We start from the raw sequence: 12,824 nt of genomic DNA on the forward strand, positions 1-12,824 counted from the left end.
GGGCCGCTGCGTGCGCAGTTGCGCCGGCCTAGGCGGTGACGCGAGCCACCCGGCGCGGCCCTTGCTCAGCCTTAGCCTCCAGGAAACTGCCTTGCCGTCTCAGCCCGGCACGCTCGCCCTTTACCTGAGCTCAGGGGAGGACCCCGCGCCTTGCGAGTGACGGCCCACTCTGGGATATCCTCTACAGGCAAAATGCCCAGAATATGGCAACAGATAACTTGTTGCTGCCGTTGAGGTATAATTAGGAGATTGGTCAGGCCTGGTTTCTGATTCCTTAATGGAGACTCCATTTCTAGGAGATGGTGATCTGTTGTTGCCTTCTGCCTCCCTCCGGGTCAATGACCTGCTACAGTAAATCTTCCATGTTGTGACACATTGTAACTTAGTAAAGACCACTGTTACATTTTCCATCTAAATGATACTCCTTTATACTAAACGATACACTCTTTGAACTATAGTGGTTGGAAATTATATTTCTAAGAGCCTTTCATAAATTGATAATATGTTTAACTCCGAAAGCTTAGGAATTCGGAGTGGTTCAAATTTTTAAGTTTGTAATGAGTACCAACAGTACTCTAGCAAGAGAGATGGCTTAGCCTTTAAGAGGACTGGGTTCAATTCCCAGCACCCACGTGTCAGCTCACCCCTGCCTGTAATTCTGTTCAGGGAATCCGACACACACACACACACACACACACACACACACACACACACACACACACACGTACATGCAGGCAAACCACCAGTGCACATTTTAAAAAGTCATTTAGAAAAAAAGCTCAAAACTCAAATTATAAGTACGGCTTTAAATGGCAGTTACTGTATCAAAGCATGGCAACATTTTTGCTAATGGCAAAAATGACATCTGTTTTAAAGAACAGTAGCGATACTTGTAGTTTGCCAGTATTGTTGAACTTTGAGTACAGATTTAAACTAACATTTCCTTAAAATGTAACAATTCCGTCCTTTCCTGTTTTATTCTTCGAGGGTCACCTTTTCCTTTGTGGTTTATACTCCTAAATAAATAATAGTTACATCGACAATAGCAATAGCAGGTAAAGGCATCCAAGCATGGTGATTACAGCGACCTGAAGATGGTGGTGTTTACAAAATTTTTTAAAAAATGGTTAAAATGAATCCTACACTCATTTAACATGTGCGGCTTTTGTTTTTAGACAGGGTCTGATTTAGCTCAGCCTACCTATATTGCTGAGAGAATGGCTTTGAACTCCTGATCCACCTGCTTCCACTTCTCCAATACTGGGACTACAGCCATGAATCATCACAGTTTATGCCATACTAGGGATCAAAAGTCAGGGCTTCATCTTTCAATGTGGGCTAGCACTCTACCGACTGAATTAAGCTCTGAGCACCTACTTAGTGTTTTAAAACAATTTTGTTTGGCTTCCCTGATCTCAAACTTAAAAAAGGGGGAAAAAGGAAGTTTTTATTTAATGTATGTGTCTGTCTGTATGTGCCATAATGCCTTTGAAGGCCAGAAGAAAGCAGTGGATCCGGAACTGGAGTTGTTGAGTTAGGTGCTCTTGAATACTGGGATTAAGTTGCTTACCACCGTGCCTAGCTAAAAATCTAAGATTCAATATAACTGAGTTTGAGTTTCTCAAATTAGGAGCTTTACTATGGAAAATGTTTACAGAACAAATATTTTGAATAATGATGGAATTGAATTTGGATCCAATTTCTGATTTTGTAACTTGCTTTCTGTGGTATTTATAGTGGCACTACTTTGTGTTAGAACTCTATAGTCTACTGCATTCTTGTTCACATTCTAAATTAATAGCTGTGTGGGCTCTGAGAGGCAACTATTTGAATGTGGGACCAGAAAATAGGAGTATTCATTTCATTCAACATTGAAACTAAAACCAATCTGATTTCCTTCTAGTTTGCTGGCCTAGACCTGAACTCTTCAGATAATCAGACTGGAGGGAGTACAGCAAGCAGTAAGTAAAAGATTTTATGGATATATTGAATATCTGAACTAGATAATCTTAATATTGCCTTTGATGTTAAGAATTTAATGAACATTGTTAGAATAAACTTTCACTAGCTAGAAGTGCTGGGCGTATAGGTCAGCTATTATGCCCTTGAATGGCATATTCAAAGCCCTTGCTCCATCTCTATCGCTGCTAAAAATATTTTTGGTTGGTTCAGGATATTGCATGTGTACAGGAGTGCCCTGTGAGATAGATACACACACATACACACTTAACTTTTTCTTGAGGAAAATACTTTTGAGTTACGTTAAGTATTGAGGTAGGTTTCTGTGGTTTATTTCCCTGTTTCAGTTTGGGTTTCTTCCCACTCAATAAACAATGTTTTATTTACATAAGTATTTTAAAGCAAAGCTACAAGTTTACCTTGGTACTTTGTTTAAATTTCATGTTTTTTTGCCAGTCTGAGAATCTTTTTAACCCATCATCCTAACAAATCTTTCAAATATTTAATTCAGAAGTGCAAAGAGAATTAGGATAAATAGCCACTAGTAGACAGTTAACTGGCTGTCCGGGTACTTACTAACTGGCTGACAAAGCTAGCTTCACACTCCGATTCACCTGCCTCTGCTGGGATTAAAGGCAAGTACCACCACTCCTAGTCTTAAAATTGGCTTTTTCTTTTTTTTTTTTTTTATTCTTTTAAATGTAGCATGGGCTAGTCTTAAGGTGATTTTCCTGCCATGCTTTAGCTAGGATTACAGGCATAATACCTGTCTTAAAGTTATCTTATTCACCAACCCTTTAAAGTTGTTCGGACTATTTGTTTTTTTAATAGGTTTTTTAATACTGTGAAAGGATTTGGCATTTTAAAACTAACTTTGTGTTCTTTCAGAAGGGCGCTATATCCCTCCTCATTTAAGAAACAGAGAAGCTACTAAAGGTGAGTCCTTAATACCAGTTTGGTAAATCTAATTCTTGATTCATTTAAAAATGAGTCAAAGCCTAGGGAAGGCAAGACAGTTTGGGAAACCTATACATTTCAACCATGATTTTAAAGTACTGGAACTTTAGAAAACCTTAACTAATGTCACACCATGGAAAGTTGCCTTCAGTGTCATGGTTTTTGTATGATTTATTAGTCTCTTATTACATCTTGCTTTTAATTTGAGAAAATAGGTGGGTGCCATGGTGTGTCGTACAAACTACATGAAAATGGGTAGTTTTTGTCTTAACGTATGACAAGAAGATGGACTTAGCACAAGATAAGTTAAACTATCAGGCACATTCTAGTGATTCCCAAGAATTCTTTGTCAAAAGAAATGAGCAGAGGCAGGATCTTAAATTTTACAACTCAAAGAGATAACTGGGAAAGCAATTAAGTTCTTGATTGCTAGGGAAAACACATGGCTGGGTAATGGTAGAGACAACTGGCAAAAGGAAAGTAGCTTGTAAATGTCTCTGACTAATAATATGCCATTGAAGCTACTTCAACCTTGTCTTAAATGTAACTGTCATTGGTGACCCCTACTTAGTTAAATATTTATATTTGACTTTGTGTTGGGAGCATATAAGGGAGAGATTTTTTTTTTTAATATTTGATATTGTTAAGCTTGTAAATAAAATACCATTTGGACTATGATTCATGTGTACAGGGCATTGTAGTTTTGCTATTGTAACTGAAAAATACTCAACCAAATAATCCGAGATGCTAATTGGCTGTTTCCTTGTAATTTTATTCACATCTATAAAGTGAATGGCAGGATGTAGTTATGTGATAGAAGACAGTACTATAGTCATCTTGCTAAAGGCAAAGTTGTTGACTTTAGAGATATTCATTCCAGATATTTATAGCCTGTCAGATTTCATGATCTGCTATACAGTATTTTCTAGTGGAGAGAATTGAAGACTTAAGGTATGTCTTAGTTATCTTTTGCTGCCACCTTTATAATATTTACATTGGTATAGGCTTAAAATTTAGAAAGATTAAGACCGTGTGTTAATAGGATTTTATTTTGTTTATTTTTAGGATTCTATGACAAAGACAGTTCAGGGTGGAGTTCTAGTAAAGATAAGGATGCATACAGCAGTTTTGGATCACGGGGTGATTCAAGAGGGAAGTCTAGCTTCTTTGGTGATCGTGGAAGTGGATCAAGGGGAAGGTAAGTGAAACCATTTTTCATTTATTCAGTAGTACTTTAAACATTTCTATCCTGTCAAGATAAAGTGGATGTCAGGCATCCTACCTAACTTGGTACATTTTCTTAGCTGTAAGCTTGAACTTACTACATAGAAACCAGATGAAAGTATAGTGTTGCTACACTTTAATTCCAGCAGATAATCTCTGAGCTCTAGCCAACACCTGTTTTAAAAAACAAAAGAAAAAGTGCAAATATGAAGTCAGTTTTTCTATTTCTAGTTTTAATATTGGTTTTAGAAGTAATTTCGTGTAGTGAATGGCCTAATTTGAGCTCTTTGTAGACTCCTATGGAAAAATAAAATACTTATACAAGTGTGGCAAACTGACTTCATGTGCTTAATAGCTATGGTTAGTCTCCCATCTCCAGATTTTTGGCAAACAGACCTAAAACAAACATCTTTATTCAGGTTAAGGTTTGTTTTTTTTTTTTTTTTCTAACTTATTTAAAAAGCTGTCACATGAACTTTTCCTCAAATGTATATAAATTTGAACAATTGATGTTTGGGGGTGCTATTTTTTTTTTTAAATCTTTACTGCTAAATACACACACACACACACATATATATAGTTTTTTTTAAAGATTTATTTACTATTATATGTTAAGTACACTGTAACTGTCTTTAGACAGACCAGAAAGGGGCATCAGATTTCATTATGGATGGTTGTGAGCCACCATGTGGATGCTGGGATTTAAACTCAGGACCGGTCAGTGCTTTTAACTGCTGAGCCATCTCTCCAACCACTACTGATAAATAATATTTTGACAAACACTTTGAAGGCATGGACTACATGCCCGTTTAAATTTTTTTTCAAAGCTTTAATTTTTAATGGTAGAATATATGTAACAAGACTGCCCTATATGACTTTAGAAATTAGATATTGAGTTTTAGATGAAATAATCTGGTAGTTTGAACTGTTGACATCTTGTAGTTGGTCAGTTCCTCTGTAAGGTAGTTTTTTGGAGTGATCTGATGATGGTTAAGATTCTAATTTAGTCCTTGTGATACTCAGGTTTGATGATCGTGGAAGGGGAGACTATGATGGCATTGGCAGCCGTGGAGATAGAAGTGGCTTTGGCAAGTTTGAAAGAGGTGGAAATAGTCGTTGGTGTGACAAATCAGATGAAGATGACTGGTCAAAGCCACTCCCACCAAGTGAACGCTTGGAACAGTAAGTTTTTAAAGTATGCTATTTATGATGAAGTCTTTCTCATTGGTATTGCATGTGAATTTACCAATCTATTTATTCCAGGGAACTCTTTTCTGGAGGTAATACTGGGATTAACTTTGAGAAATATGATGACATTCCAGTTGAAGCAACAGGCAACAACTGTCCTCCACACATTGAAAGTGTAAGTACTTGCTCTATTAAATTATTAAATATAACCATACATTAGAGTTTGTGGAAAGGGAGACATTGGTTGTAAGTAAATTTTTTGTTTGTTTTTTTCTTCGAGGCAGGGTATAATCATATGTTAAAATTTTGCTGTTGTCATTCACAAATTAATAGCTTCAGGTAACATTTCTTATTTCATACCATTTAATTTGACAGTTCAGTGATGTTGAGATGGGAGAAATTATTATGGGAAACATTGAGCTTACTCGTTATACTCGCCCAACTCCAGTGCAGAAGCATGCTATTCCTATTATCAAAGAGAAAAGAGACTTGATGGCTTGTGCTCAAACAGGTAAGCTCGTTAAATAAATGTCACTTTTTTCTAGTAAAGAAACATACTAGGTATTTATGGGTTTGTGTACAATAAACATTTGGCAATACTGAATTCTATTGTTTGTAGTGTCAAAGAAGCCATAGATGATACATAAATGTCTGTACTCTATTAATCCTTTTTGAAAAATAGTAGCTTGTTCCTAAATTTTGCTGACTCTTGTTTTAGTCAGCTAAAGAGGTTATATGAAATTTCTGGGAAGTTTGGGCATAAAGTAAAAGTATTAAATAGCTACTGGTGTTGACTCAGAAGTAATAAGGAGGGTTTAATTGTGGTCTACTGATGAATATATTTTTCTTAACAGGCTCTGGAAAAACTGCAGCATTTCTCTTGCCCATCTTGAGTCAGATTTATGCTGATGGTCCAGGAGAGGCTCTGAGGGCCATGAAGGTGATTTTCCTTGGTGCTGGGAATGAGGCTTGGGGGTTCTTTTGTATATTAAGAAAGTGCTCTGTCATTGAGCTATGTGCCCATTAAAGAGTTATTGTGAAGATTGTAGGAAGCTGTTGAGAGCATTCCAAGTGGTGCTAAGACTAGTCTAATGAAGTTTTATGATATAGTATGTAAATTGCAAAGAGAAATGAAATTTTTATACATCAACCTAAGTGATAATTTAACATGCAGATTAATTAACAAATTTCTATTTCTTAGGAAAATGGAAGATATGGGCGTCGTAAACAGTACCCAATTTCCTTGGTGCTGGCACCAACGAGAGAATTGGCAGTGCAGATCTATGAGGAAGCCAGAAAAGTAAGTGTGCATTTCAGTGATTGATAGCTTGCCTATTGATTGTAATAAAATATTTTATAGCCATTTAAAGAATCTTGACATTGAATTTGATGGAGGTCTTTGTTTATAGTTCTCGTACCGATCTAGAGTCCGTCCTTGCGTGGTTTATGGTGGTGCTGAAATTGGTCAGCAGATTCGAGACTTAGAACGTGGATGCCACTTGTTAGTAGCCACTCCAGGACGTCTAGTGGACATGATGGAGAGAGGGAAGATCGGGTTAGACTTCTGCAAGTATGTGTTTGTTACCTTGTCTAAGTATGTAAATACTGAGAGAAGTGGGTTACAAAATTTATCTTAGTTCCAGTGTTGAAAAGTCAGCTAATGCTTTAGTAGAGGATAGTAACTAGATCCAAGGACAAAGAGAAGGGGTGCCCAGCAAGATGGCTAAGTAGGTAATGGTGTGCTTGGTGACATGACTCATTCTACTACCCCAACCATCATAATGTTGGAAAATGTACTCTTGCAGATTGTCTTCTGTGTGCCTTGTGCACGTGCATATATACACAAAGATTGAAAACAATTTTTTTAAGCTAGTTGGTGGCTCTGTGATCTCGGATGATTTTATCATGACAAGAGTCCTTTTCCCCCTGTATTAAGCAGTGTTAATTATATTTATCAAATCATTTAAATTAATCAGCAGATAAGCCATAAATTGCCTTGATTTCTTCTCAAAATCTTAATTTTTTTTTCATGGCAGATACCTGGTATTAGATGAAGCTGACCGGATGTTAGATATGGGGTTTGAACCTCAGATACGTAGAATAGTTGAACAAGACACTATGCCTCCAAAAGGTGTCCGCCACACTATGATGTTTAGTGCTACTTTTCCTAAGGAAATACAGGTAGTATTATGCAGTTTTCACTTATTTAAAGATTATTTCAGTAGATGTTTTCGGGATTTTGTTATGTAGATCAGGCTACCCTCTGACCCTCCTGCTGCTAGGCTTAAAGGGATGACCAGAAATAGTGGGGAAGGGGGTAGGGCTGGCAGAATGGTCCATTGAGTAAAATTGCTTGCTGCCTGAATTTAGTCCCTGGAACCCACATGATGAGAAAGAACCAACTTCAAGTTGTATTCCTTTTGACGTCTACCCTTAACAAACACAGTAATAAAACTGTAAAATTAAAGAATGGCTTTCTTCTTCAGATGCTGGCCCGTGACTTCTTAGACGAGTACATATTTCTGGCTGTAGGAAGAGTTGGGTCTACTTCAGAGAATATCACACAAAAAGTAGTTTGGGTGGAGGAGATTGACAAAAGGTCATTTCTGCTTGACCTCCTAAATGCAACAGGTAAAACTTGCTCTTTATGACTACTTATGTAATGAGTATTTATGTAATGAGACTAGTCATTAGCTCTCTGTGTAATGAGGATATGTTTGTATCACCATTTTCTGCCCTATTCAAAACATTGTCATATGTCCATTTTAATTGTCTATATACATACTTACAAAGTATTGTTTACTAATAGTGATTAACCTTATTTTTAAATTCAGGCAAGGATTCCTTGACTCTAGTGTTTGTGGAGACCAAAAAGGGGGCAGATTCACTGGAGGATTTCTTATACCATGAAGGATATGCTTGTACCAGTATCCATGGAGACCGTTCTCAGAGAGATAGGGAAGAAGCCCTTCACCAATTCCGCTCAGGAAAAAGCCCAATTCTAGTGGCTACAGCAGTATGTATAATAATACTCTATTTTTTTTTTTACTCAAAGTTGTTTGCATCCAAAGTACTTGTGTTTAGTGGGCCATCTATAACAAAAGTTATATTTCAGGTAGCAGCAAGAGGACTGGATATTTCAAATGTGAAGCATGTTATTAATTTTGACCTGCCTAGTGATATCGAAGAATATGTGCATCGCATAGGCCGTACAGGGCGTGTAGGAAACCTTGGTAAGTGTTTAGTTACTGACCGGATATCCTGATTGTTGTTTTATAGTGATAACACAGGAAAGAACTTTATAGCTTTTTGCTTAAGACCAAGTTGCCCTTGACCTCAATAGAATCTAGCTATCTCTGCCTGCAGAGTGCTGGATTAAAGCTGTTTTCACGACCGTGCACACCTGCCCACAATTTATAGTGTGTGTGTGTGTGTGTGTGTGTGTATGTGTGTGTGTGTGTGTACATATATATAAATATATATATATATATACCATAATATACATTATATTATGATTCCTATGTTCATACAACGCAGATAGGATTTATTAGTTAAATAGCTGATAGTAATGTTTTTATTATCTAATAAGGAAAGTAAGAATGGTAGCTACTTTTCTGGAGTACTTTTTGTTTATGTGTGGTTTTTTTTTTTAAACTGTTTTAGGTCTTGCCACCTCATTCTTTAATGAGAGGAATATAAATATCACTAAGGATTTACTGGATCTTCTTGTTGAAGCAAAACAAGAAGTTCCATCTTGGTTAGAAAACATGGCTTTTGAACACCACTACAAGGGTAGCAGTCGTGGACGTTCTAAGAGGTAAGGTATACACTTGCATAGTTAGGGGCATTAGAACTTATTTCTTGGTATTGCTTAAAATAAGTATATCCATGCTTATACCAACACGACTTCTCCCCCCCCACCCCCTTCTTGCAGCAGTCGATTTAGTGGAGGGTTTGGTGCCAGAGACTATCGACAGAGTAGTGGTGCCAGCAGTTCCAGCTTCAGCAGCAGCCGTGCTAGCAGCAGCCGAAGTGGTGGAGGTGGCCATGGCAGCAGCAGAGGATTTGGTGGAGGTAGTAGTTTGTTTTATTTTCTTAAACATAACACCATTTGGAGAAGTTCAACACTATAGCTTTTCATAACTTTTGAAAGGAAAGATCGTTGCTAATAATGGATGACTTAGTTAATATATTTTTTTTTAATCTCTCACTAGGTGGCTACGGAGGCTTTTACAACAGTGATGGATATGGAGGAAATTATAATTCCCAGGGGGTTGACTGGTGGGGCAACTGAGCCTGCTTTGTAGTAGGTCACCCTGCCAAACAAGCTAATATGGAAACCACATGTAACTTAGCCAGACTATACCTTGTGTAGCTTCAAGAACTCGCAGTACATTACCAGCTGTGATTCTCCACTGAAATTTTTTTTTTAAGGGAGCTCAAGGTCACAAGTAAAGATGAAAGGAACAATCAGCAGCCCTGTTCTGAAGGTGGTTTGAAGACTTCATTGCTGTAGTTTGGATTAACTCCCCTCCCGCCTACCCCTATCCCAAACTGCATCTATAATTTTGTGACTGAGGATCATTTGTTTGTTAATGTACTGTGCCTTTAACTTTAGACAACTTTTTATTTTGATGTCCTGTTGGCTCAGTAATGCTCAAGATTCCAATTGTTTTTGACAAAATAAATTTACTGAACTTGGGCTAAAATCAAACCTTGGCACACAGGTGTGATACAACTTAACAGGAATCATCGATTCATCCATAAATAATATAAGGAAAAACTCAAGTGGTAGCCTGTCTTAAGGCTTTTGATACTTGCAGATTGGGGGAAAACAAACAACAAACGTCTTGAAGCATATTAATGGAATTAGTTTCTAATGTGGCAAACTGTATTAAGTTAAAAGTTCTGATTTGCTCACTCTATCCTGGATAGGTATTTAGAACCTGATAATAGTCTTTAAACAAGCCATTCCAGTCATGATGAGGTGATGTATGGATACATGCATACATTCAAAGCACTGTTCTCAAAGTTAATGCAAGTAAATACAGCAATTCCTCTTTCAATGTTTAGGCAGATCGTTAACTATGAGCTAGCCAAATGTGGGCATGTTATTACAGGGAAAGTTTAAAGGTCTGATAACTTGAAATAGGTTTAGGAGAATTCATCTACTTAGACTTTTTAAATGCCTGCCATAAAAGAAATTGAAATGGTAGAATGGCTGACCACAGCAATGAACCAGCCCTCACTTAGGGCTCTGGATGAATTTTGGTCTAATAACGCATGCTAGTGTTGATGTTTTTTGGTCAAGATGGGGATGAACAGGAAGAATTATGCAGCAGGCTTTATTTTAAATGCCGATTCACATTACTCTGTTCAAGCTGCGTTGAGATGTTAAACTGGCTTACTATAGACTTTGTAAAAAAAAACAAATGGCTCCAGAAGAGTAACAAACTGAAATCTGAGATCACACAGGTTGGAAATATGTACATAACTGCACAAGGTGTCAATTCTGCTCTACAGTGCAGTTTAGTCAGTTTTAGTTGCATAGGTTTCCATTGTATTTATAGTCTGTTTATGCTAAATCTGGCCAAAGATGAGCATTGTCCACCACTAAAATGCCTATGCCACTGGGAATTCTGGGCTAATTTTGTGACCAGAATGCAGTGATCAAAACGTTCAATCTTTTTACAGTGGCTAGGAAGACGGCAAAAATTTCCTAAAGTGCAATAGATTTTCAAGTGTATTGTGCCTTGTTCTAAAACTTTTATTAAGTAGGTGCACTTGACAGTATTGAGGTCATTTGTTATGGTGCTATTTCAATTAGTCTAGGTTTAGGCCCTTGTACATTTTGCCCATAACTTTTTACAAAGTACTTCTTTTATTGCACATTCAGAGAATTTTATATATATGTCTTGTGTGCGTGTCCTTAAACTTCCAATCTTATTTTGTCTCTTGGAGATTGTTGAACGCAGCTTGTCTAGGAAAGGGATGGGACTAGATTCTAAAATTTATTTGGGACCATGGGGATGATAGTTGGGAAGAAAACTTTGCACACGACAGATTTCTAGATACTTTTTGCTGCTAGTTTTATGTAATATTTATTGAACATTTTGACAAATATTTATTTTTGTAAGCCTAAAAGTGATTCTTTGAAAGTTTAAAGAAACTTGACCAAAAGACAGTACAAAAACACTGGCACTTGAATGTTGAATGTCACCGTATGCGTGAAATTATATATTTCGGGGTAGTGTGAGCTTTTAATGTTAAGTCATAATAAACTCTTAAGTCAAATTAAGCAGACCCGGCATTGGCGGTGTAGCCATAACTTTCTGATGTTAGTAAAAACAAAATTGGCGACTTGAAACTAAATCATGCCAAGGTTTTGATACACTTGTCTTAAGATATTAACGAAACACTTCAAAACACTGATACAAAGTGTCCAGATTCTCAGATGTTTGTTGTGTGAGTTTTGTTTAGTTGTATTTTTTTTTTTCAGTGAATGTCTGGCACATTGCAATCCTCAAACATGTGGTTATCTTTGTTGTATTGGCATATTCAGTGACTTGTACATTCAGCAATAGCATTTGAGCAAGTTTTATCAGCAAGCAATATTTTTCAGTTATGTTTCAAAATTAAGAATGGGTTTAAACTTGCTGAATGTAAAGATTGACCCTCAAGTCACTGTAGCTTTAGTAGTTGCTTATTGTATTAGTTTAGATGCTAGCACTGCATGTGCTGTGCATATTCTGGTTTTATTAAAATAAAAAGTTGAACTGCACAGTCTCCTTTGTTGTTGTCAATTGTGGTTTACTTTTAGAGGTGAAAATAAAGTTGTGCTCTTGCCTGAATTGCAACATGTCGTTTGATTGTCCATTTTTAAAAATGCCTCCTGGAGGCATAATGAGTGCCCTGTGTAAAGCAGTGTTGGGATACAGTGCAATTGCATTTTTGTGCTAGATGGGTGTTGAAAGAGATACATTAGTATATAACATATACCTGTAGTTTTTCTTTTGAAAAAGGTTTCTGTAGACCTGGCCAGCCTCGAACTTGCAGAGAAATGCAGCTGCCTCTGCCTCCCCAGATGATGGGATTAAAGGTATGCCCCAGCACCACCTGGGGCTGAAGAGATGGCTCAGTGGTTAAGAGTACAGACTCCTGGAGGTCACGAGTTCAAATCCCAGCAACCACATGGTGGCTCACAGCCATCTGTAATGAAAAACAACCTACATACCAGAACAAGAGGGAGAAAAGGAAGGGGGAAAAAAAGTCAATGTAAATCTTTTGGAGTATTTGGTAAGAGCTGAAGAGTTGGGTAGAAGGTGTATTAGTAATCCAAAAGGTGATGGTACGTATCTACTTGGTGAGCAGACCATTACAATCCAATACTTTTTTTTGTTTTGTTTTTTTGAGACAGGGTTTCTCTGTGTAGTCCTGCCTGTCCTGGAATTCACTCTGTAGACCAGGCTGGCCATGAACTCAAATCCACCTACCTC

General features: G+C 37.3%; 1 protein-coding gene across 2 annotated transcripts in view; it reads left to right on the plus strand.

Moving 5' to 3' along the window:
* Ddx3x (DEAD-box helicase 3 X-linked) overlaps positions 1-12,182 on the plus strand; it is a 13,277-nt gene extending 1,095 nt beyond the window's left edge. Inside the window, exons 2-17 of one of the 2 annotated variants that reach the window (XM_031342686.1) lie at positions 1,904-1,961; positions 2,848-2,895; positions 3,982-4,114; positions 5,164-5,322; positions 5,404-5,503; positions 5,704-5,839; positions 6,183-6,268; positions 6,530-6,628; positions 6,738-6,898; positions 7,365-7,509; positions 7,815-7,959; positions 8,163-8,344; positions 8,444-8,561; positions 8,992-9,145; positions 9,263-9,402; positions 9,543-12,182. In XM_031342686.1, the coding sequence (XP_031198546.1) occupies positions 1,904-1,961; positions 2,848-2,895; positions 3,982-4,114; positions 5,164-5,322; positions 5,404-5,503; positions 5,704-5,839; positions 6,183-6,268; positions 6,530-6,628; positions 6,738-6,898; positions 7,365-7,509; positions 7,815-7,959; positions 8,163-8,344; positions 8,444-8,561; positions 8,992-9,145; positions 9,263-9,402; positions 9,543-9,622 (1,944 nt within the window). In that variant the 3' untranslated portion in view covers positions 9,623-12,182. The remainder of the gene's footprint in view (positions 1-1,903; positions 1,962-2,847; positions 2,896-3,981; positions 4,115-5,163; positions 5,323-5,403; positions 5,504-5,703; positions 5,840-6,182; positions 6,269-6,529; positions 6,629-6,737; positions 6,899-7,364; positions 7,510-7,814; positions 7,960-8,162; positions 8,345-8,443; positions 8,562-8,991; positions 9,146-9,262; positions 9,403-9,542) is intronic. The other variant, XM_031342758.1, reaches the window with a different exon arrangement.
* The last annotated feature ends 642 nt before the right edge of the window (positions 12,183-12,824 follow it).

The sequence above is a fragment of the Mastomys coucha genome, chromosome X, assembly GCF_008632895.1.
Source record: "Mastomys coucha isolate ucsf_1 chromosome X, UCSF_Mcou_1, whole genome shotgun sequence".
In the NCBI taxonomy this organism is placed as follows: Eukaryota; Metazoa; Chordata; class Mammalia; order Rodentia; family Muridae; genus Mastomys; species Mastomys coucha.